This window comes from Bufo bufo, chromosome 2 (genome assembly GCF_905171765.1).
Source record: "Bufo bufo chromosome 2, aBufBuf1.1, whole genome shotgun sequence".
NCBI lineage: Eukaryota > Metazoa > Chordata > Amphibia > Anura > Bufonidae > Bufo > Bufo bufo.
Genome location: NC_053390.1, coordinates 79,458,496 through 79,484,484, shown reverse-complemented (window position 1 = coordinate 79,484,484; position 25,989 = coordinate 79,458,496). Strand labels below are relative to the sequence as shown.

Here is a 25,989-nt window from a genome sequence, read left to right as displayed (position 1 = left end):
TTTCTATTCTATGTTATTTTAAGTCATTTCCCTATCCACATTTGTTTGCAGGACAATTGTCCTGCTCTTACCCCCATTTTGCTTCCCTTTGCAGCCCTCTAGCCCTTACTACGACTATTTTACAGCCATTTTAGTGCACCAAAGTTCAAATGCCCATTGACCCGAACGCGAACTTACCCGAACATTCACGGGTCCGCTCTACCCTAATCCAGAGATCTCCCCATTCATTGCTTCAATTGTTCTGATAGGTTCATTTCAAGCTGTCCGTTTAGAGGCTGTGTCCTTTTTCAGATGTGTATCCTTTCTACTGCAGCTGATGGCAGTTGAAGTATGGAACTAAGCATGTTCTTCTGTCTCAGTGATCGGGACAAAGAAATTACAAAAGGGCAAACAGCAGGTGGCACTATACAGATAGATTTCAGTGAATAACTCAATAGCTATAATACATTTTTAATTACATGCAATTAGAAAAGTATTCAGATGCAGGGACTGGTTTGAAAACTGTAGAATATCTTTCATGGGACAAACACTTTAAAGGGCTTCTGTCACCCCCAAAACACATATTTTTTTTTGGGCTTGTTAAAATCCTTATTGAACGACTATTCCCTATATAGGGCTCTTACCTTTGTCTGTGGCTTCGTTTCCTTAAAAATCGATCTTTTAAAAATATGCTAATGACTTCACTACCAGCAAGTAGGGTGTCTACTTGGTGGTAGCCGCCGCAAAAAAACGCCCCCCCCTCCTCCTGTTGATTGACAGGGCCAGCGAGCGCTCTCCTCCTCCGGCTGGCCCTGTCAGCATTTCAAATCCCACGCCTGTCTTCATTCGGCGCAGGCGCTCTGAGAGAAGGATGCTCGCCTCCTCAGCACTCCCTCACTGCGCCTGCGCCGATGACATCACCGAAAGAGAAGACGTCATCGGCGCAGGCGCACTGAGGGAGTGCTGAGGAGGCGAGCATCCTTCTCTCAGAGCGCCTGCGCCGAATGAAGACAGGCGCGGGATTTGAAATGCTGACAGGGCCAGCCGGAAGAGGAGAGCGCTCGCTGGCCCTGTCAATCAACAGGAGGAGGGGGGCGGTTTTTTGCGGCAGGTACCAGCAAGTAGATGCCCTACTTGCTGGTAGTGAAGTCATTAGCATATTTTAAAAGATCGATTTTTAAGGAAACAAAGCCACAGACAAAGGTAAGAGCCCTATATAGGGAATAGTTGTTCTATAAGGATTTTAACAAGCCCCAAAAAAAATGTGTTTTGGGGGTGACAGAAGCCCTTTAAGGCCTTATTCACATGTCAGTGCTTTGGTCAGCGATTGTGGCCATCAGTGATTGTGAGCCAAAACCGGGATTGGAACCTCCACAGACATAAGGTATAAGGGAAAGATTTGTACTAGGGATGAGCGAATCAACTTCGGATGCTTCGGTCGATTCGCATAAAACTTTATTGTAATACTGTACGGAGTAGTACAGTATTAGAATGTATTGGCTCCGATGAGCTGAAGTTATTACTCGGGTTCTGTTCCAAGTTTTTTATAATAATAACTAATTTCCAAACTTATTACACAAAGTCTCACTAGACTTTGTGAAGTAATAACTTCGGCTCATCGGAGCTAATACATTCTAATACTGTACGGAGCTTCTGCTTCATGCGTTTCATAGAATTTAGAAACACATGGCTGTGAAAATGAAAAATTACTTTTTTTCAACTAAAATGTTTGTTTTGCTCCAAATTTTTTATTTTCACAAAGGGTATTAGGAAAGTAGCACCCCACAATTTGTTACCCATTTTCTCCTTAATACGGCAACACCCCATATACGTGGCGATAAACTGTTGTATGGGCACAAAGTAGGGCACAGAAAAGAAGGGGCAGCATATGGCTTTTGGAGGGCAGATTTCCCTGGAATAATTTTAAGGCACATTTGTCGCATTTAAAGACTCCCTGATGCACCCCTACAGTAAAAAAAACAAAAACGTGACCCAATTTGAAAACTAAACCCCCCATGGAATTTTTCAAGGGGTGTACTGAGCACTTTTACACCACAGGTGTTTCATCAAATTTAGCAACAGTTGGCCATAAAAAATATATATATATATATTTTTACAAGAAAATGTCACTTTAGGTCCATATTTTTTTCATTTTCACAAGGGGTCACGGGAGATTAAGTAGCTGACATTTTGTTACCATTTTCTCCTGAATACAGCAACACCCCACATGTGGAATTAAACTGCTTTTGGCACATGGCAGGGCTCAGAAGTGAAGGGGCACCATATGGCTTTTGGAGGGCAGCTTTCACGCGAATAATTTTAAGGCACCATGTCGCATTTGAAGACCCCCTGATGTACCACTACAGTAGAATGAGGGGTATGTACCCCTCAAAAGTGAACCTATTTTGGAAATGAAACCACCCCATGGAATTTTTCAAAGGGTGTAGTGAGCACTTCGGCCCTACAGGTCTTTTATATAATTTAAAAACAATTGACCATGAAATGAACAATGGCATAATTAACAAGAAAATGTAACTTTAGGTCCAATTTTGTATTTTTTTTCACAAGGGTCAACAGGAGAAAAATATCTCCACATTTTGTTACCCATTTTCTCCTGAATACGACAACATATATGGTAATAAACTGCTAGTTTGGAGTTCAGAATGGAAGAAGCGCCATATGGCTTTTGGAGAGCAGATTTCACTGGAATAATTTCCAGGGGCCATGCTGCATTTGTAGAGACTCTGAGGTTCTTCTACAGTGGAAACTCCCAAAAGTGACCCCATTTCAGAAACTACTCGCCCCAATTAATTTTTAATGGGGAGCAGTGAGCACTTTGGCCCAACAGGCATTTAATAGAATTTAGAAAACCTTGGCTGGGAAATGTTTACAATTGAAAATTTGCAGTTTGCTACCCATTTTCTCCTGAATAGGACTACACCTCATATGTGGTTGTAAAGTGTTTTATGGGCACTCCACAGGGCTCAGAAGGGAAGGAGCGCCATGTGTGCATTTGAGGCCTAGTTTGGTGATTTATACAGCATTGGCCAATTACTGCAGAGACCCCCAAGAAACCCCCAAGAAGTGACCCTATTTTAGAAACACCCCTAACAGTATTTACCAAAGGGTGAAGTGAGCATTTTGACCCAACAGGTGTTTTGCTAAATTAATTCACAGCAGATGGTGCAAAGTGAAATATCGCAATTTTTCCACAGATATGCCATTTGTGTGCCCAGTAGGTTGTGCCCAATGTGTGCCAGTATGAAAACTGAGCTTTCTTATTATTGTGCCATGCTTCCTGGTTTTAGAAACACCCTACAAGTGGCCCTAATCTCTTGCAAGGACATACCACAGGGCTCAGGAGTAAAAGAGCATTTGAGGCCATGCACATTTGAGGCCCAATTGTAGCAACAATCGGTTTGCATAACCAAAGAATTTCTGCACAAACTGTCAGAAACTGTCTCAGGGAAGCTCATCTGCATACTCGTCATCCTCATCGGGGTCTGGACCTCACTGCAGTTCGTCATCGTAACCGACTTGAGTGGGCAAATGCTCACATTTGATGGCGTCTGGCACGTTGGAGAGGCGTTCTGTTCACAGATGAGTCCTGGTTTTCACTGTTCAGGGCAGAGGGCAGACAGCGTGTGTGGCGTCGTGTGGTTGAGCGGTTTGCTGACATTAATGTTGTGGATCGTGTGGCCCATGGTGGCGGTGGGGTATGGTATGGGCAGGCGTATGTTATGGACAACGAACACAAGTACATTTTAGTGATGGCATTTTGAATGCACAGAGATACCGTGACGAGATCCTGAGGCCCATTGTTGTGCCATTCATCCACGACCATCACCTCATGTTGTAGCATGATAATGCACGGCCCCATATTGCAAGGATCTGTACACAATTCCTTGAAGCTGAAAACATCCCAGTTCTTGCATAGCCAGCATACTCACCGGACATGTCACCCATTGAGCATGTTTGGGATGCTCTGGATCGGCTTATACGACAGCGTGTTCCAGTTCCTGACAATATTCTGCAACTTCGCACGGCTATTGAAGAGGCATGGACCAACATTCCACAGGCCACAATCAACAACCTGATCAACTCTATGCGATGGAGATGTGTTGCACTGCGTGAGGCAAATGGTGGCCACACCAGATACTGACTGGTTTTCTGACCCACCCAGTAAGGCAAAACTGTGCACATTTCAGAGTGGCATTTTATTGTGAGCAATCTAAGGCACACCTGTGCAATATTCATGATGTCTAATCAGCACCCTGATATGCCACACCTGTGAGGTGGGATGGATTATCTCAGCAAAGGAGAAGTGCTCACTAACACAGATTTAGACAGATTTGTGAACAATATTTGAGAGTAATGGGTCTTTTGTGTATGTAGAAAATATTTCAGATCTTTGAGTTCATCTCATGCAAAATGGGAGCAAAACCGAAAGTGTTGCGTTTATATTTTTGTTCAGTGTATATAGCATTTCAGTTTCCAATATGCTGTGCCCACCGTATGCCATCTGAGACACAACATGTCCTTTAACCACCTCCGGACCGCCTAACGCAGGATCGCGTTCCGGAGGTGGCAGCGCTGCGCACAGTCACGCATATACGCGTCATCTCGCGAGACGCGAGATTTCCTGTGAACGCGCGCACACAGGCGCGCGCGCTCACAGGAACGGAAGGTAAGAGAGTTGATCTCCAGCCTGCCAGCGGCGATCGTTCGCTGGCAGGCTGGAGATGTGTTTTTTTTAACCCCTAACAGGTATATTAGACGCTGTTTTGATAACAGCGTCTAATATACCTGCTACCTGGTCCTCTGGTGGTCCCCTTTGTTTGGATCGACCACCAGAGGACACAGGTAGCTCAGTAAAGTAGCACCAAGCACCACTACACTACACTACACCCCCCCCCCATCACTTATTAACCCCTTATTAGCCCCTGATCACCCCTAATCACCCCTGATCACCCCATATAGACTCCCTGATCACCCCCCTGTCATTGATTACCCCCCTGTCATTGATCAACCCCCTGTAAAGCTCCATTCAGACGTCCGCATGATTTTTACGGATCCACTGATAGATGGATCGGATCCGCAAAACGCATCCGGACGTCTGAATGAAGCCTTACAGGGGCATGATCAATGACTGTGGTGATCACCCCATATAGACTCCCTGATCACCCCCCTGTCATTGATTACCCCCCTGTCATTGATTACCCCCCTGTAAAGCTCCATTCAGATGTCCGCATGATTTTTACGGATGCACTGATACATGGATCGGATCCGCAAAACGCATCCGGTCGTCTGAATGAAGCCTTACAGGGGCATGATCAATGACTGTGGTGATCACCCCCCTGTCATTGATTACCCCCCTGTAAAGCTCCATTCAGATGTCCGCATGATTTTTACGGATGCACTGATAGATGGATCGGATCCGCAAAACGCATCCGGACGTCTGAATGAAGCCTTACAGGGGCATGATCAATGACTGTGGTGATCACCCCATATAGACTCCCTGATCACCCCCCTGTCATTGATTACCCCCCTGTCATTGATTACCCCCCTGTAAAGCTCCATTCAGATGTCCGCATGATTTTTACGGATGCACTGATAGATGGATCGGATCCGCAAAACGCATCCGGACGTCTGAATGAAGCCTTACAGGGGCATGATCAATGACTGTGGTTATCACCCCATATAGACTCCCTGATCACCCCCCTGTAAAGCTCCATTCAGATGTCCGCATGATTTTTACGGATGCACTGATACATGGATCGGATCCGCAAAACGCATCCGGTCGTCTGAATGAAGCCTTACAGGGGCATGATCAATGACTGTGGTGATCACCCACCTGTCATTGATTACCCCCTTGTAAAGCTCCATTCAGATGTCCGCATGATTTTTACGGATGCACTGATAGATGGATCCGATCCGCAAAACGCATCCGGACGTCTGAATGAAGCCTTACAGGGGCATGATCAATGACTGTGGTGATCACCCCATTAAGACTCCCTGATCACCCCCCTGTCATTGATCACCCCCCTGTCATTGATTACCCCCCTGTAAAGCTCCATTCAGATGTCCGCATGATTTTTACGGATGCACTGATAGATGGATCCGATCCGCAAAACGCATCCGGACGTCTGAATGAAGCCTTACAGGGGCATGATCAATGACTGTGGTGATCACCCCATATAGACTCCCTGATCACCCCCCTGTCATTGATTACCCCCCTGTAAAGCTCCATTCAGATGTCCGCATGATTTTTACGGATGCACTGATAGATGGATCGGATCCGCAAAACGCATCCGGACGTCTGAATGAAGCCTTACACGGGCGTGATCAATGACTGTGGTTATCACCCCATATAGACTCCCTGATCACCCCCCTGTCATTGATCACCCCCCTGTCATTGATCACCCCCCTGTCATTGATCACCCCCCTGTCATTGATCACCCCCCTGTCATTGATCACCCCCCTGTCATTTAGCACCCCTCTGTAAGGCTCCATTCAGATATTTTTTTGGCCCAAGTTAGCAGAATTTTTTTTTTTTTTTCTTACAAAGTCTCATATTCCACTAACTTGTGTCAAAAAATAAAATCTCACATGAACTCACCATACCCCTCACGGAATCCAAATGCGTAAAATTTTTTAGACATTTATATTCCAGACTTCTTCTCACGCTTTAGGGCCCCTAGAATGCCAGGGCAGTATAAATACCCCACATGTGACCCCATTTCGGAAAGAAGACACCCCCAGGTATTCCGTGAGGGGCATATTGAGTCCATGAAAGATTGAAATTTTTGTCCCAAGTTAGCGGAACGGGAGACTTTGTGAGAAAAAAATTAAAAATATCAATTTCCGCTAACTTGTGCCAAAAAAAAAAAATTTCTATGAACTCGCCATGCCCCTCATTGAATACCTTGGGGTGTCTTCTTTCCAAAATGGGGTCACATGTGGGGTATTTATACTGCCCTGGCATTCTAGGGGCCCCAAAGCGTGAGAAGAAGTCTGGTATCCAAATGTCTAAAAATGCCCTCCTAAAAGGAATTTGGGCACCTTTGCGCATCTAGGCTGCAAAAAAGTGTCACACATCTGGTATCGCCGTACTCAGGAGAAGTTGGGGAATGTGTTTTGGGGTGTCATTTTACATATACCCATGCTGGGTGAGAGAAATATCTTGGTCAAATGCCAACTTTGTATAAAAAAATGGGAAAAGTTGTCTTTTGCCAAGATATTTCTCTCACCCAGCATGGGTATATGTAAAATGACACCCCAAAACACATTCCCCAACTTCTCCTGAATACGGCGATACCACATGTGTGACACTTTTTTGCAGCCTAGGTGGGCAAAGGGGCCCATATTCCAAAGAGCACCTTTAGGATTTCACAGGTCATTTACCTACTTACCACACATTAGGGCCCCTGGAAAATGCCAGGGCAGTATAACTACCCCACAAGTGACCCCATTTTGGAAAGAAGACACCCCAAGGTATTCTGTGAGGGGCATGGCGAGTTCCTAGAATTTTTTATTTTTTGTCACAAGTTAGTGGAAAATGCTTATTTTTTTTTTTTTTTTTTTTTTCATACAAAGTCTCATATTCCACTAACTTGTGACAAAAAATAAAAACTTCCATGAACTCACTTTGCCCATCAGCGAATACCTTGGGGTCTCTTCTTTCCAAAATGGGGTCACTTGTGGGGTAGTTATACTGCCCTGGCATTCTAGGGGCCCAAATGTGTGGTAAGGAGTTTGAAATCAAATTCTGTAAAAAATGACCTGTGAAATCCGAAAGGTGCTCTTTTGAATATGGGCCCCTTTGCCCACCTCGGCTGCAAAAAAGTGTCACACATCTGGTATCTCCGTAATCGGGAGAGGTTGGGGAATGTGTTTTGGGGTGTCATTTTACATATACCCATGCTGGGTGAGAGAAATATCTTGGCAAAAGACAACTTTTCCCATTTTTTTATACAAAGTTGGCATTTGACCAAGATATTTATCTCACCCAGCATGGGTATATGTAAAAAGACACCCCAAAACACATTCCTCAACTTCTCCTGAATACGGGGATACCAGATGTGTGACACTTTTTTGCAGCCTAGGTGGGCAAAGGGGCCCACATTCCAAAGAGCACCTTTCGGATTTCACAGGTCATTTACCTACTTACCACACATTTGGGCCCCTAGAATGCCAGGGCAGTATAACTACCACACAAGTGACCCCATTTTGGAAAGAAGAGACCCCAAGGTATTCGCTGATGGGCATAGTGAGTTCATGGAAGTTTTTATTTTTTGTCACAAGTTTGTGGAATATGAGACTTTGTATGAAAAAAAAAAAAAAAAAAAAAAATCATCATTTTCCACTAACTTGTGACAAAAAATAAAAAATTCTAGGAACTCGCCATGCCCCTCACGGAATACCTTGGGGTGTCTTCTTTCCAAAATGGGGTCACTTGTGGGGTAGTTATACTGCCCTGGTATTCTAGGGGCCCAAATGTGTGGTAAGGAGTTTGAAATCAAATTCAGGAAAAAATGAGGAGTGAAATCCGAAAGGTGCTCTTTGGAATATGGGCCCCTTTGCCCCCCTAGGCTGCAAAAAAGTGTCACACATCTGGTATCCCCGTACTCAGGAGAAGTTGAGGAATGTGTTTTGGGGTGTCTTTTTACATATACCCATGCTGGGTGAGATAAATATCTTGGTCAAATGACAACTTTGTATAAAAAAATGGGAAAAGTTGTCTTTTGCCAAGATATTTCTCTCACCCAGCATGGGTATATATAAAATGACACCCCAAAACACATTCCCCACCTTCTCCTGAGTACGGAGATACCAGATGTGTGACACTTTTTTGCAGCCTAGGTGGGCAAAGGGGCCCATATTCCAAAGAGCACCTTTCGGATTTCACAGGTCATTTTTTACAGAATTTGATTTCAAACTCCTTACCACACATTTGGGCCCCTAGAATGCCAGGGCAGTATAACTACCCCACAAGTGACCCCATTTTGGAAAGAAGAGACCCCAAGGTATTCGCTGATGGGCATAGTGAGTTCATAGAAGTTTTTATTTTTTGTCACAAGTTAGTGGAATATGAGACTTTGTAAGGAAAAAAAAAAAAAAAAAAAAAATCATCATTTTCCGCTAACTTGTGACAAAAAATAAAAAGTTCTATGAACTCACTATGCCCATCAGCGAATACCTTAGGGTGTGTACTTTCAGAAATGGGGTCATTTGTGGGGTGTTTGTACTGTCTGGGCATTGTAGAACCTCAGGAAACATGACAGGTGCTCAGAAAGTCAGAGCTGCTTCAAAAAGCGGAAATTCACATTTTTGTACCATAGTTTGTAAACGCTATAACTTTTACCCAAACCATTTTTTTTTTACCCAAACATTTTTTTTTTATCAAAGACATGTAGAACTATAAATTTAGAGCAAAATTTCTATATGGATGTCGTTTTTTTTGCAAAATTTTACAACTGAAAGTGAAAAATGTCATTTTTTTGCAAAAAAATCGTTAAATTTCGATTAATAACAAAAAAAGTAAAAATGTCAGCAGCAATGAAATACCACCAAATGAAAGCTCTATTAGTGAGAAGAAAAGGAGGTAAAATTCATTTGGGTGGTAAGTTGCATGACCGAGCAATAAACGGTGAAAGTAGTGTAGGTCAGAAGTGTAAAAAGTGGCCTGGTCTTTCAGGGTGTTTAAGCACTGGGGGCTGAGGTGGTTAAATTGTTAGGCGAGTTCTACTAGGTACAGAAATGCCATAAATGTGAATGTAATCTGCTGTTTGGGTACACTATAGGGTTCAGAAAAGACCACTATTTGGCTTTGGCTGCGCAGATTTTGGTGGATTTGGTGGATTAGCCATGTGGCTATTAAACAGCCTCTGGGGACAAGTACAGACATTTTCTGACAACCATACATTCATTTTTCTCTGAAAGGAGCTGTGTCAGGACTTATTTTTTGCAGGATGAGTTGCCATCATCATTGGTTCTATTTTGGGGTACATACAACCGTTTGATCACTTTTTATTTTGCTTTTTGCAAAGCAGAATAACAAAATGGCAGCAATTCTGCTATTGCTTTTTGTGTCTTGTTATTGCAGAGAACACCGTGCAGGAAATTATCTTTATTCTGCTGGTCATTACAATTACAGAGATACCAAATTTATATATATTGTTCATGATTTACCTTGCCTTCTGACCCCAGGCACAATAGGGTCAGTGATAGGTCGTGACACCCTCGTGACAATGTAAGACAGCTCGGAAGCTGTCTTACATTTAGAAGTGGCGTTGAATCCGGCGCCTCTTCATAACTCTAGCAGATCCAGCACCAGGCATAAGGCTTATTAAGACCAGCATCTAAAACATTGGTCTTAATAAATGTGTCCATTTTGATTTATGGGCAAGGGGCTTCTTTTTTTGTTGACACTTTTATTTTTTATTACGTAATAACTATTCTTTTCACCTTTTTTTTAAACTTTTTATTTGTATCCCACTATGGGACTTCAATTATTGGGGGTCTGATCCCCCCTACAATGCATTACAATACATTGTGTATTGAAATGCATCGACTGTCGGTATTACACTGAAAGAGTACCTATGAGACCCAGCCTGAGGGCTGGATATCATAGGCTTCTATAGGAGGAAAGCCCTGGCATTAGGCTGACATGGGTTGTGAGGAGGTGTCCGTACCCTCTGTAAACCCCTTGCATGCCGCGGGCAGCGTTGACTGCTGCATGCAAGGTTAATGTGTCAGCTGGCATATACAGCAGGGGCTCGGGTGTCAGTAACAGCTGGGCCACTGCCGCTGATCAAGCGGGTGCACTGATGAGAGTACCGTACATGTACTCATGGCCCGCGCACCATACATGTAAGGCGCAAGTCGCCTATGGGTTAATAAAACAATTCTGGAATATGTATTCTTATAATTCTATATTGTACTATTCCTTTCATATTCCTGCTATAAACCTATGAACGTATTGACCTCTGGATGTTACCATTTCCCTTGTCAAATGGGTGTGTCTGTACACAATATGATACCCTCATCACTAATTGGGCAATATCAGACTTTTTAGAGACACACTCCCAACTAACACCCAGTTATACATGTATTTATAAACTTCTTGGAGGAATGGCACACCATAGAGTTATAGGAAGGGCTAAATGGAGAATGCAAGTATTTACTAAAACAGACATGTCAGGGGAGGAAACAGGTCCACTTTAAGAAAAAAGGCTGGTCTGCCAACAAATTTAATTGGGACTAGAGTCCAGGGAGCTATGTAGAGGTAGCTACCAGGCAAGGCCATACATATCATACAGACAACTCATACAGCACCGGAGAATGTGACCCCAGCTCCGGTTACCTGTATACATCCGCCCAGGAGTCTGCTGTAAGGGCTCATGCACGCAACCCTAGCCTGTTATGTGGTCTGCAAGCTACGAATCCGCAAAACACGGATACCGGCCATGTGCGTTCTCTGTTTTGTGGAATGGAACATTTTTCCCTATATAGAACAGTCCTATCCTTGTCCATAAAACACATATTTTCTTCTTTTTAGGGCACACTGCAGTTCTGAGGTCATCCTGCCTGATGACAGTTGAGGTGCCCATGGTGGTGGTAGTTTTGAGGTTCAAGGCAGTTGTCGTGACACCAGTAATTTTCAGAGCAACAGTAGTGCAGGAAGCAATGATTGGGACAGTTATGCAGCAAATGAAAACAGATCAGGACAGTTCTTGTTATGTCATGGACCCGCATTTGATACACAATGTACTTTCACAGATGTCATAGCTGCACAGAGAGTAACAGGCCAAGAGGTGTCTCTTTAAAGCAATCTTCCTCAAAATTGCACTTCACTACCTGTCTCTGACATAAGCATCCAGACGTGAGGTGTAATATTTTAGCTTAATGCAATGCAACCAGAAGTGGGGGTTCTCCCTGATGGCAGACAAACTGTTCTGCTTCATTTTGTGAACAGGTTGCACTACTCACAGTACACTTCCATGAAACCCACCTTGGGATGTTCAGATTCTCACAGTGGGTCAAAATGTGTTTTGGTGTGCTCAGGCAATTCCTGAACACCAGACACCAGAGTCAATGAGTCCTTTTTAGACAAGTTATCTCTACTGGTCTCCTGTTCTGTTCTGTTTCTGTCCTTGTAGGTACAGGAATCAGCTTACACCTCTGGCAATCGGTCTTCTAACAGCATACAGTGAATCCCCCCAATAACGAGACAAGGCTCCGTGTTGAGAGTCAAGCAGTGGTCTGACTGTACTTCACGTACAGCCTCTTTTATTCATAAACCACAAACATAGTACTGCCCACAGGGGTTTGAAATACAACCAATCAGTAATTAACAACACATACAATGTAACTACAGCAACCAATCGTTCACGCCCCCAGAGGACCAGAATGAAGACTGACTTAGGACAACATATCCCCACAATGCATCATGGTCTCCTCCCCTCTGTCTGGAGACAACCTGAGGAGCAATCCAATTATCTCTCAAAACAAAGGGAGATCGCCAATACACATGTAGATACAACAGGACAGACATCACCATTTAAACACACAATGGGACAATGGCACAATAGAAACACACCCAGCATTTTCCTCCCAAGCTGACAAGTTACAATTATTATAGATTGTTACAACTTTGTGAGTTTACATTGGCCATACATATAACTTACATTAATTCAAACAGTATAACGTGGGGACAAACCTATCCCAAATTCACTTGAATCGGTTCAGGGGTTTAAAAGTTAGTATATGGCCCATAATCCTGGGGCAAGAGGCCAGCAGCCAGTCCTCTCCAAAACCCAGTGGCGAGGTCGGTTTCGCCACAATGCTGTTCACAAATTTTGACATGACCAAGACGACACCTAACAATTGATCAACATTACCTCACCATTGTGTGGCTTTAAGGAGGATGTTCTCAGATGAAGTGGCCACTTAGCTTAGTGTCACAGAGTGTTTCAACAGAGATACAAAGAGACTGGAAGAGTTACAGAAAGGCATAGAAGTGGACGTCCTTTGGTCACATCCCACACTGATGGCCTCTTCATTGTGAACAATGACCTGCAGAACCGGATGATGAATGCCACACAACTGCAGGCACCTTTAAGGGAGGTGAGAGGCACCCAAGTGTCACATCAGACCATTCAAAACAATTTACATAATCGTGGTCTGCATGCTTGACCACCTGCAAGGGTACCTGACAACACCACCAGGCACAGGTGTCATTGTCTTGCATAGGCCAGGGAGCATCTACTCTGTACGAGGGACCAGTGGGCCTCATTGCTGTTCACTGATGAAAGTCGATTCACGCTGAGCAGAAATGATGGCCACCAACGATGTTGAAGATGTCAAGGAGAGCGCTATGCATCAACCACTGTTGTGACTAGACAAGCCTTTGGTGATGGAGGTCTTACAGTGTGGGCAGGTGTGTCTAGTCAATACAGAAGTGCCCTACACTTTGTGAATGGTACAGTGACAAGCCCATACTACTTGAATAAAATCATTAATCCAGTCATTGTGCCTCTACATGAACAACACAGACCTAATTTCATCTTCATGGATGACAATGCGCCAGCTCATCAAGGTCGCATCATTAAGGAATGGCTTCTGGAGATTGGGGTACCTCAAATAGAGTGGCCTGCACTTTCTCCAGACCTGAATCCCTATGAAAACCTATTAGATCAGCTGAGTCACCTTGTAGAGGCTCGTAACTCTGTACCCCAGAACCTCAATGATCTGAGGGCCACCCTTCAAGAAGAGTGGGATGCCATGCCTCAGCAGACAATAAGTCGACTTGTGAACAGCATGAGACATCGTAATTGATGCTCAAGGCCACATGACACATTATTGAGACATTGACATTTTTTGTGGTGGTATACCCACCACTGTTGTTGGCTTTTGTTTCAATAAATTGTTTGAGATGAGGAAATCACCATTGCATGCTTCTACTTAAATTCCCTACTTTCATGATATATTATCACTGTAGTGTGAACTTTTTCGTTCCTGAAAAACAAATATCCTTTTTGTGAGTAGTGTATATATAGTAAAGGCATACATTACACAGAAAAATATTACTGCACTTTATTTTGCAGTTTGCAGTATGCTGCAGCACTGGAGCAGGTTGCTGCATACTTTCCAAACCCAGTGCACCTGGTAACTGACCATTAGAGATGAGCTAATGGATTCTATAGAATCAAAATTCCACCAATTTTTTTCTATACATGCAGATTTTATAAAATCAGAATTTCTAGTGATGTGATTTGGGTGATTTCTGAAAGTTAAAGAATAAGAGAGAAGGGGGAGAGGGAGAAAGTCCAGAATATGATGGCATGCATGCCTTTTCATAAAGCTTGAATCACTTTTGATTTCAGGTACAATTGAATCGGGTCCAAATTTAATCACACACTCAATTCACACTAATCAAACCCGAAACGAATTTTCAAAAATTTGCTCGCCACAGACCATACATTCCTCTGCCCATCCACCCCATTTACGCTGATATGTGGCGCACTGTATATGGGAGCAGTTTAGACAATTGCTTCTCCCATGTCCCATGCAGGGAGCTGCTAACTCAGTTTGTATTGAAATATAATGACTGAAATTGACTATTCAGATCCTGATCTGAAAAGAATCCCTGAACCAGAGAATTGTCTAGAAGACAAAAAGTTTTTGTTAGAAAGCTTATGATATTTATACACAGTTATGGAGGACATTTAGCTTTCTCCATATTCCTTTGAATTTGGCATGTTGTACAGAAAAACTTTTGCAGGAAATATGAGGGCTGCTTTCTCTCAGAAGATCATTGTTGTTTTGTCTGCTCATTGGAGGACAAACTCCATGTTTCCTGATAAAAATAACAAATACTATATCAGACGCTGACAGGATGCACTCTACATTACCGGTCAGTGCGGGCCTTTTCCTAAAAGCCTTTGTAAAGCCAAAGCCAGAAAATACCATCAAGTCTTAAAAGTCCCATGTCTATAAGAGATGACGTCAGGACACTATTCTCTACCTGCTACAGACCTAGATGTTTCCTGCTCCTAAATAAACCCTAACAATACCCATTCAAGAGATTATCCTATGAAAAGTATTACCGTGCAATGAACAGAGCATTTCAAATGAAGGATCATTGCAATATACCTGCAATAAAAGTATTGTTAGGTTTTTTATATGCATCACATTTTCCTGTTTGGCAGCCCCCCATGCTGTCTTTCCTGTAGATGATATTCCAGTCCACATTCTTTTGTATTCAATGGGGGACCAACCTGCTCATAGCTTGTTCGCATAAATTAAATCCACTATGGATTTCATTGCGGAAAAGGCCATTATAATGGCCAGTCAATAGGTTTTCATTCAGTTCAATGGAAAAAATTTCACCATATTCACTTGGTGTTGTTTTTTCCCGCTGCTTAATTGAGATTCGCTTCTGAAGTGGCATGTTACGGTACTTCTTAGAGGCGGATTGTTAGTGGATTTTATATTGAAGTCAATGGGGAAGTGACAAAAAAATATCAGTGTTTTTAGTTTCCTCACTAAAAGCACTTCTGAATTATGGTATATACCAAACAGGAGCGAGATAAGAAAACCACTGAAAATGCAAAACCTCTTCTAATTCCTCTTCTGAATACTCTGCCAAATCCTTAAACCAGGGCCATCTTTAACGCGGGGCAAAAGGGGCAGCTCTTTTCTCAGTTGCTCCTGGGTGGCCCAAGGCAGCTGCGTCTTGAGCCCCGCTGGCCTCTGCCCACAAATTCAATGACATCGTCGTAAAATATCTTGCCTCCGCTTCGCCGGCTCCGTGTTCCGATCCTATCCTTCACTATGCGAGCGGCATGGCTCGCATAGTGAAGGACTTACTTGCTTACTCCTCCTCCTGACCTCCCCTGCCCTTTGCATACGCCACGCGCCGTGACATCACGTGGAGGCACTGCAACGCTAGGGTGAGCCGAGCCCCGGTCTCCTTCCTGAACTGCAGAGGGGTGCCCACTTCCAGCCCTGAGCCCAACTGTCCAGAGCACTGATCCTGAGCCTGCTGGAGTCTTCAGAACTGTAAGAATTTACAGTAATTCGATATAAGCTATAATATATATATATTACTTGTTTTATGTGAGTAAGGGTGCTGGGTGGTTGGAGAAGGGGGAGGGAGGGGTGGATGGAGGGGTTAGTAGTACAGTACTATCTGCACATTGTAAAAAAAAAAGTAATCTGCAAAATACTATATATTTGTGTCAGAGGTTGTGCTTTTTAAATTTTTAGAATAATGATACAGCCATTTTATTTGATACTTTTGTGCTGATTCTTTTTTTTCCCCTCTATATTAAGGGACACTATAGTCACTAGAATCACAACAGCTAAACGTAGTAGTTCTGGTGTCTTTTTCTTTTTGTGTGTTTGTGTTGTAGTGGAGGGCGTGATTGCATGCTAGGGTGATGGAAGGCGGGATCCAGGGGGCCCAAGTAAATTCTTTCCCAGGGTCCAATCAATATTAAAGACGGCCCTGCCTCAACCAAATATTCCTCTAAATCCTCCACCAAATTCGTGATCTTCCCCAAAACCGATCTGTTTTCCGCTACTAATCTGCTATTGATTTTTCTGCGTGGATTTTGCCATGTGAACTCAGCCTCACAGAAACTGAAGCGACCAGAGCGTTTGAGTGTGAGCATGGGTGAAAAGTACACTGGAGAGTGGAGACCATTATTTTTGACATTGATATATAGTTAAAATAACAGATAGATAGATAGAGTAAAAAATTTCCACGGCACTCCCAATAAAAGTAAATTAAAAGTAGTGTTCTTTAAATCACCAAAAACGTTTCAGTACTCTTACTGGGACTTTTTGAAAAATGACTGAAAAGTTGCTTTTTGGTGATTAAAGAACACTACTTTTAATTTACTTTTCTTGGGAGTGCCGTGGAATTTTTTACTTTATTTTCTGGATGGTGGATCACTTCTATAGCTGCTGGCACACCATAACCATCTGATCGCAGTGCTGTTCATATTTATTTTGGCAGTGGATCACTGAAGTTATGTAGAGCCGCTGGCCTCTACATAACTTCAGCGTTTCTAGCGCCGCTTCTAAATGTAAGAAGCTTCTTTGCTGACTTACAATTAGACCATTTTCTTTGCCTAAAACAGGTGTAGAAAATGATGAATGAGACGGGCCTTCTGGCCCATCCCCTTCCCCGTCCACTTTTTTAGACCTGTGAGCGGGGAAAATCTGCAATCTGCGACTGAAATACGCCTAATATAGGCGTATTTCAGGTTAATAAATGACCCCCTTAGTGTCTTAAGAAGTGCACCCATCAACTACTATTGGACACTCTAAGCTCATCTATTCGTCTCATAGAGTAGTGTCAGGGGCTGTTCCCATCTCGTTTATGTTGTACATCAAGCAGATATGTTTGCAAACAGAAAAAACCTAGAAACACACTGCTTGATGTACCCATGGCAAACGTAGTTCAAAAGCATATACAGTCGTGGCCAAAAGTTTTGAGAATGACACAAATATTAGTTTTCACAAAGTTTGCTGCTAAACTGCTTTTAGATCTTTGTTTCAGTTGTTTCTGTGATGTAGTGAAATATAATTACACGCACTTCATACGTTTCAAAGGCTTTTATCGACAATTACATGACATTTATGCAAAGAGTCAGTATTTGCAGTGTTGGCCCTTCTTTTTCAGGACCTCTGCAATTCGACTGGGCATGCTCTCAATCAACTTCTGGGCCAATTCCTGACTGATAGCAACCCATTCTTTCATAATCACTTCTTGGAGTTTGTCAGAATTAGTGGGTTTTTGTTTGTCCACCCGCCTTTTGAGGATTGACAACAAGTTCTCAATGGGATTAAGATCTGGGGAGTTTCCAGGCCATGGACCCAAAATTTCAACGTTTTGGTCGCCGAGCCACTTAGTTATCACTTTTGCCTTATGGCACGGTGCTCCATCGTGCTGGAAAATGCATTGTTCTTCACCAAACTGTTGTTGGATTGTTGGAAGAAGTTGCTGTTGGAGGGTGTTTTGGTACCATTCTTTATTCATGGCTGTGTTTTTGGGCAAAATTGTGATTGAGCCCACTCCCTTGGATGAGAAGCAACCCCACACATGAATGGTCTCAGGATGCTTTACTGTTGGCATGACACAGGACTGATGGTAGCGCTCACCTTTTCTTCTCCGGACAAGCCTTTTTCCAGATGACCCAAACAATCGGAAAGTGGCTTCATCGGAGAATATGACTTTGCCCCAGTCCTCAGCAGTCCATTCACCATACTTTCTGCAGAAGATCAATCTGTCCCTGATGTTTTTTTTGGAGAGAAGTGGCTTCTTTGCTGCCCTTCTTGACACCAGGCCATCTTCCAAAAGTCTTCGCCTCACTGTGCATGCAGATGCGCTCACACCTGCCTGCTGCCATTCCTGAGCAAGCTCTGTACTGGTGGCACTCCGATCCCGCAGCTTAATCCTCTTTAGGAGACGATCCTGGCGCTTGCTGGACTTTCTTGGACGCCCTGAAGCCTTCTTAACAAGAATTGAACCTCTTTCCTTGAAGTTCTTGATGATCCTATAAATTGTTGATTGAGATGCAATCTTAGTAGCCACAATATCCTTGCCTGTGAAGCCATTTTTATGCAACGCAATGATGGCTGCATGCGTTTCTTTGCAGGTCACCATGGTTAACAATGGAAGAACAATGATTTCAAGCATCACCCTCCTTTTAACATGTCAAGTCTGCCATTTTAACCCAATCAGTCTGACATAATGATCTCCAGCCTTGTGCTCGTCAACATTCTCACCTGAGTTAACAAGACGATTACATATGGCAGATGTTGATCATGATGGATATATATTGGAGAAGCACACAATATGTATGGTGCGGTGCAACTAAAAAGAGGGTTCTCCGACCCAATTCGAGTAAGCTGTGAATTCAGTGCACACACAATTTTGACGAGATATTGGTACATAATTTCCATTGTCTCAGCAAAAAATAAATAGAAATGGAGAACATTCATGGTTTCAAGAATCAGTTCTTAACATGATGATGGCGTTTCAGTCGTAGTGAGCTTTCTCAAGTATCATCAATGGGTACACATGTAGGGGGAATGGCGAAACCGGGGAATGTTGATTATTAGATGCTGATTATGTGGCTGTCATGGCCCATGAACAGGTAGGAACAAGAGTTAGGGACCACTCATGAGACAACCTTGACGCGGTGAGTGGCTTACTATGCTTTGGCCAAAATATAAACCGATGTCTCGTCCAGCATAGAGGGCAGAGTGCTGGATGTAGTGTGCGATCACATTTGCATTTTCTGATTATGAATTAGTTTGTGTCTTACAAGCAGAAAGATCTAAAATATTTTTTCTCCACATTTAGTATTTTTTTAATAAATAAACACAAAACATTATCAAACAAAATTTACCAATAACATAAAGTGCAATGTATCACGAAGAAAGCAGTTCATTGGTAAGTAAAAGCTTTCTACTGTCATTACTGCATAAAGGGACACGTCTCATTTGATAAATGGGGCTCCGCCTTAAAGGCCCTAACTTGGCTGCGTCCTTGAGGGGTTAAATAACTTGGATTTTTTTTATGTCTAATCACGGCTTTTTGCATTCTTAGGATACACTGTAAGTTCTGCCTCAATGCATGGAGAAGAAATCTATATTGCGGGACAACCACGATACAACCACACTGGCCAAGTTATTATCTACCAAATGAACGGACACAAAATTAATGTACTCCAGACATTAAAAGGAGAGCAGGTAACAGAGCCTGGTGAATTATCACAGAACTATATTTGTATTTTTATTGTATTTCGAGTCAGACCATTTATCTTTTGATATGTTTGTTTTTATGGATTTCTGAGTCGCTGAAAAAGCAGGATTTAGTAAAAGTAAATATATTGCCAAAAAAAAAGCTCATGACAGGGAATTACAGAGAGAACCTGTCACCATGAAATGCAGTGCAATCTGCAGGCAGCATGTTATACAGCAGGAGAAGCTGAGCAGATTGATGTATAGTTTTGTGGGAAACAATTGAATATATCTTGTAATTTATACATTTGAATCTCTGCTCATTTTATGCTTAGGAGTCATGTGGGAGGTGCCATTCATTGATTGACAGCTAACTGCATGATTAGGCATACAGGGAAGGCTATCAGTCCCTGATAGGACTGCCCACATGACTCCTAAGTATAAAAATAGTTATACTCAATCTTTTCCCACTGACAGGTTCCCTTTAAGGGGTTTTTCCCATCTCAGACTTTTACAGCATACTCACAAGATAAGTCCGATAGATGCCGGTTCCTCCCCTTGGACCCACATCTATGTCTGGAACAGGGCCTGCAGTGTACAGGGAGGTGGCTGCGCATGCACAGCTCTCTCAATTGACCTCTTGTCGCGCTTCGGTGTGGGAGGGAAACACCACACCGAGCATAGGAGGGAAGGGGGGAACAGGGAATAAGGCCTGAGAACTAGGGAAGGAAAATGGACACCTCCTGGTGAAAACCCTAACCAAAATCCTGACTGACTACCAGTATGAACAGACCCCAAAGGTAGGTGAGTTCATACGCAAGAATACCTACAGTCCTATCTAGCCCTATAGGACCCTGGTACTAATGGCAGGGACGAGACTACCTGTTCCTCCAAAAGTAAGGACGAACAGGAGTCTCCTTCAGGCCAAATACAAACAATAGGGACATGCAACACACAGAACCCAAACAAAATACAAAAGGGAAAGGAAAGACTTTACTTCAAAGGAGCAATGGAAGCACCAGGAACTCAGCTGAGATCCAACCACAATCTATCCAAAGGTCCAAACAGAAGCTATAAACTGCACAGCATTGTGGGAGAAGCAACTATAAATAGAGAAGGTTAAATGAACCTAATGGCCACCGCTGGAGAAAAAAGGTGTGGCAAACACCAGAAACAACACAGACGTCATTTGATCCAAACGGAAAACATGTCAGATCAAACCACGTTTGCCAGTCTCACCGATCTCCTGCCACCTGTCGCAGGAACGTCCGTGACACCTCTATGTCGGTTCCAAGGACTGTTCAGTGCAGTTGCTTGGCTCTCATTCAGATTTTAGGTCAAGGCCAATTTCAATCAATACCTGTACATAGATACATGTCAGGACAGACAGCGATCAGACAATGAAAGTCAATTTACATTGAAATCCAAATATATCAAGGGATGGTCATTTCTTCACACTAGTAGGATCCTTAGGACCTTGCTTCTCAGGCCAGGTAAAGGTGAAATACAGTAGATATGACTTGGGACAATCTCTGATCGTCAGAGGGTGTCTTCCTGCTGGGGCAACCTCAATCAGGCCTCTGGTGGATTCTGTTAATAAGTGTTAAGTTTCCCGGTAGCACCACCAAATGGGAAATTGAGCATTACTTAATGTAGGACAGAACAGATCTTCCAGCTCCTTCTCTATCATTTCTGGTTCTGAGCATACAGGATTTAACAGGTATATATTGCTTCTTTGGTTACTTTATACCATTGGCTTTGCCCATAAAAAAAAAAAAATAACAATCTCTGACAATGCCCAATTGCTGTTAATTCATACATTTGTATTTCAGATTGGGTCTTACTTTGGCAGTGTACTCACCACAGTGGATGTTGACGCTGATTCAGTCACTGATATCTTGCTGGTTGGCGCACCAATGTATATGGGAAGTGAAAAGCAAGAGCAAGGAAAAGTCTATGTCTATGGGATTGATAAGGTAATACATTCCTTTCCTCATATAGGGCGTTACTATTATTTTGTAAATGCAATCATCAGGGGTCATTATACAGTTTATATGCTGTACTCAATCCTATTCCATAACCAGACAAACCTCTTGACCACAGCACGCCTTGGCCATGGAATTGCAGGCAGAACATCCACACCATTTTTTGTGTACGAAAACTGTGCGGTGTAGGCTTTAAATCTGTAGCATGACAGTCTATTTTGCAGTTTTTTGCCCCGGATTTCACCCTTAGCAATCCAAGAAATGCCAAAACCAGTGTGGATTAAAAGAGGGGAGAAATAGTATGTGTCCTTAATATTTTTCACATCTGAATTCACTTACAAGTGTGAAAGCACCCTTAGGGCCCTTTCACACGGGCGAGTATTCCGCGCGGATGCGATGTGGGAGGTGAACGCATTGCACCCACACTGAATACCAACCCATTCATTTCTATGGGGCTGTTCACATGAGCGGTGATTTTCACGCATCACTTGTGCGTTGCGTGAAAATCGCAGCATGCTCCTCTTTGTGCGTTTTTCACGTAACGCAGGCCCCCTAGAAATGAATGGGGTTGCGTGAAAATCGCAAGCATCCGCAAGCAAGTGCGGATGCGGTGCGGTTTTCACGCACGGTTGCTAGGAGACGATCGGGATGGAGACCCGATCATTATTATTTTCCCTTATAACATGGTTATAAGGGGAAATAATAGCATTCTGAATACAGAATGCATAGTAAAACATCGCTGGAAGGGTTAAAAAAATATAAAAAATAATTTAACTTACCTTAGTCCACTTGATCGCGACCCGGCATCTCCTTCTGTCTCCTTTGCTGAACAGGACCTGTGGTGAGCATTTTACAGGTAAAGGACCTTTGGTGACGTCACTCCGATCATCACATGATCCATCACATGATCTTTTACCATGGTGATGGATCATGTGATGGATCATGTGATGACCGGAATGACGTCACCAAAGGTCCTGTTGCTGCACAGAGATCAGATGAAGACAGAGGGAGATGCCGGGCATCGCGATCAAGTGGACTAAGGTGCGTTAAATTTATTTTATTTATTTTTTAACCCCTCCAGCGATGTTTTACTATGCATTCTGTATTCAGAATGCTATTATTTTCCCTTATAACCATGTTATAAGGGGAAATAATACAATCTACAGAACACCGATCCCAAGCCCGAACTTCTGTGAAGAAGTTCGGGTTTGGGTACCAAACACGCGCGATTTTGCTCACGCGAGTGCAAAACGCATTACAATGTTTTGCACTCGTGCAGAAAAATCGCGGGTGTTCCCGCAACGCACCCGCACATTTTCCCGCAACGCCCGTGTGAAAGAGGCCTTAGCCTTACACAAGCGAGTTTCCCATCTCAATGTGATCCGTTTTGAAGTATCTGGACTGAATCCTGACCCATTTATTTGAATGGGTATATGCACATGAGCATTGTTTTTCACTGAACATCACACCATGGTTTATATTGTCAGTTTTTCACACAGCTCTAGCCCCATAGAAGTGAATGGGGTGCGTAAAAACAGAAGGCATCCAGATGTAATGAGCTTTTCACTGATGGTTGCTATTGAGTGTTATTCTTCAGTTTTTCTTCATGTGCATGAAAAATGGATGCAAAACTGATACAATCCTGGAAAAAACTGAAGCATAAGGGTCCATTCACACGTTCGCAAAATGGGTCCGCATCCGTTCCGCAATTTTGCGGAACAGGTGCAGACCCATTCATTTTTAATGGGGCCGGAATGTGCTGTCCGCATCCGAACTTCCGTTCCGCCAAAAAATAGAACATGTCCTATTCTTGTCCGCAATTGCGGACAAGAAAAGGCATTTTCTATGAAAGTGCCGGCGATGTGTGGTCCACAAAATGCGGAACGCACATTTCTGGGGTCCGTGTTTTTCGGATCCGCAAAACACATTCGGACGGGTGAATGGACCCTAATGCAATCGTAGATAAAACTGATTCATCAGTTTTCTCCTGAACAGACCCTGACACATTCCATATTACTCATGTGATTGGGTTGTCCACTTTTTACTATTGATGACCTATCCCCAGGATATCAGATCAATATCAGATCAGCGGGGGCCCAACTTCCAGCACCCCAGCCGATCAGCTGTTTGAAGAGAAGGCAGTATTCGCACCAGTGCTGCCTTCTCTGCTCTGTTTAACTGCTGGCCCCAGCAATTGCAGTGCTGAGCAGTGTAATCACAAGTATGGCGTCCCCATTCGCCTCTATGGCACAGCTCCGTCTGGTCAAGTGAATACTACAGAGCCATCCTATAGAAGTAAATGGGGACGCCATAGTTGTAATTACACTGCTCATCACTGCAGCGGAGCAGAGAAAGCAGCGCTGGTATCAGTGCTGCCTTCTCTTCAAACAGCTGAATGGCAGGGGTGCCAGGAATCTGATATTGATGACTTATCTTGAGGATAGGTCATCCATAGTAAAAAGCGGGTAACCCCTTTAAGGCTAGTTTCAGACAAGCACATTTAGATTAAAACAGTGTTTCCTGGCCTGAACATTGATCCTGTGAAATGGACTTGCAACATTGTAATGATTTGTGATGTTGTGAATTCCAGCCTCACCGCTGATCTACTGAACTGTTATCGCATAATGTGGTGACTTCAGTCCAGTAGATCAGCGGTGAGGCTGGAATTCACAACATCATAAAATCATTACAATGTTGTGAGTTCACTTCACAGGAGCAATGTTCAGACCATGAAACAACCCTCTTATATGGGGTAAGTTTCCCAGAATTAATATATACTCATCTGAAACTAGCCGGAAGGGGATACATGGTATATTAATATTATTCAGCTTGAAGGACTAATTAGTTTTGTAATTTTACACTCAGTTATAAAAATTATCCAGTTGTGAGATATTCCCACTTCATTATAATGATGCCCCCTGGTGTTCAATATGTATAGTAATGTGCACGTCCTGTTACAGAGCTGAATGAACAGGATACACATGTTCATGTCCATCTTGAAACTGCCACCAGCTAGATCTTCTTGGAGAAGGGCTGATTGGAGGGCTGCCATCTTCTCTGTTGGGTTCTCTTCTTTGGAAAGAACTGCTTGTACTGTATAAGGAGACTCGCGCAGTACTGAATAACACACAGGAGGGCCCCAACCATACAGTTCGGAGCTCTCTCTTGTCCTGCTCAGCCCGTCACTGTGTGGATGCTCCAGGCTGTCCTTCTTCTTGAGTTAGCTAGAGCTGGGCTCTACCTCTGAAAAGACAGGCTATGTGAAGATACACAAAGACAGTGCTAGAGAATGATGTGCCTATACAAGCTATGACAGTTATAGGGAGGACATGCCCTCTGAGTAAGGACACACACCTTTTAGAAACAATACGCTCCCTGAGAGAGGACACCACCTCAGCCGTCAGCCTGAAGAATATCTACCAGAGTAATTGCCTTAATGAATATGGAGCGATCGTGATCCATGTTAAGACCCTATTAGGGCTCATGCACATGTCTGTATGTATTTTGCAGTCCGCAAAACACGGATCCGCAAAATAAAAATGGATGACATCTGTGTGACATCAGTTTTTTTGTGGATCCATTGTAAGAATACCTGTCCTTGTCCGTCAAACGGACAAGAATAGGAAATGTTCTATTTTTTTGCGGAACGCACTCGCGGACATACAGAAATGAAATGCACACAGAATCATTAGCGGTTTTTTTGCGGCCTCATTGAAATAAATGGTTCCACATACAGGCCGCAAAAAAAACTGAACGGACACAGACAAAAAATACATTTGTGTGCATGAGCCCTTACAATTTCAGGCCAATTATCAGGAATACGAATGCTCAAACCCGATAACCTTATAATCGAGTAGCCAATAAGTGCCCATTCATCAGCTGATCGGCATCTTTACTCAGGATGTAAGATGCCCGATTATTGGCAGCACACCTTTCTGTGTAATGAGGGATGTGCTGCCGATAATGAATAGAACAGGATGAAGGACGAACAACTATGGTATCAATCGTTGTCCCACATTCAGTAGGCATTAGCCTGTGTAATCAGCAAACGAGCGCCAAAGGAAGGTAACACATCCAGCAGCGCTCGCACTGCCTGAAGATCGGGCAGTGTAATACCACCCTAAGGTTCAGGGCTGGTTCTAGATTTGTTAGAAGGAGATGGTCATGTTCTACATTTTCATTTTTCACATTAATCATGGGTTAACTCCTTTAAAGGATAACTGTCATATTTTCATCAGAAAATCAATTTTAGCATATGTTACTG

The 25,989-nt window shown here is 43.2% G+C and overlaps 1 protein-coding gene across 1 annotated transcript in view; it reads left to right on the top strand.

Annotated features, from left to right (window-relative positions):
• ITGA1 (integrin subunit alpha 1) overlaps positions 1 to 25,989 on the top strand; it is a 233,803-nt gene that overhangs the window by 149,046 nt on the left and 58,768 nt on the right. The window contains exons 12-13 of the mRNA XM_040421264.1: positions 19,607 to 19,749; positions 21,573 to 21,716. Of these exons, the coding sequence (XP_040277198.1) occupies positions 19,607 to 19,749; positions 21,573 to 21,716 (287 nt within the window). The remainder of the gene's footprint in view (positions 1 to 19,606; positions 19,750 to 21,572; positions 21,717 to 25,989) is intronic.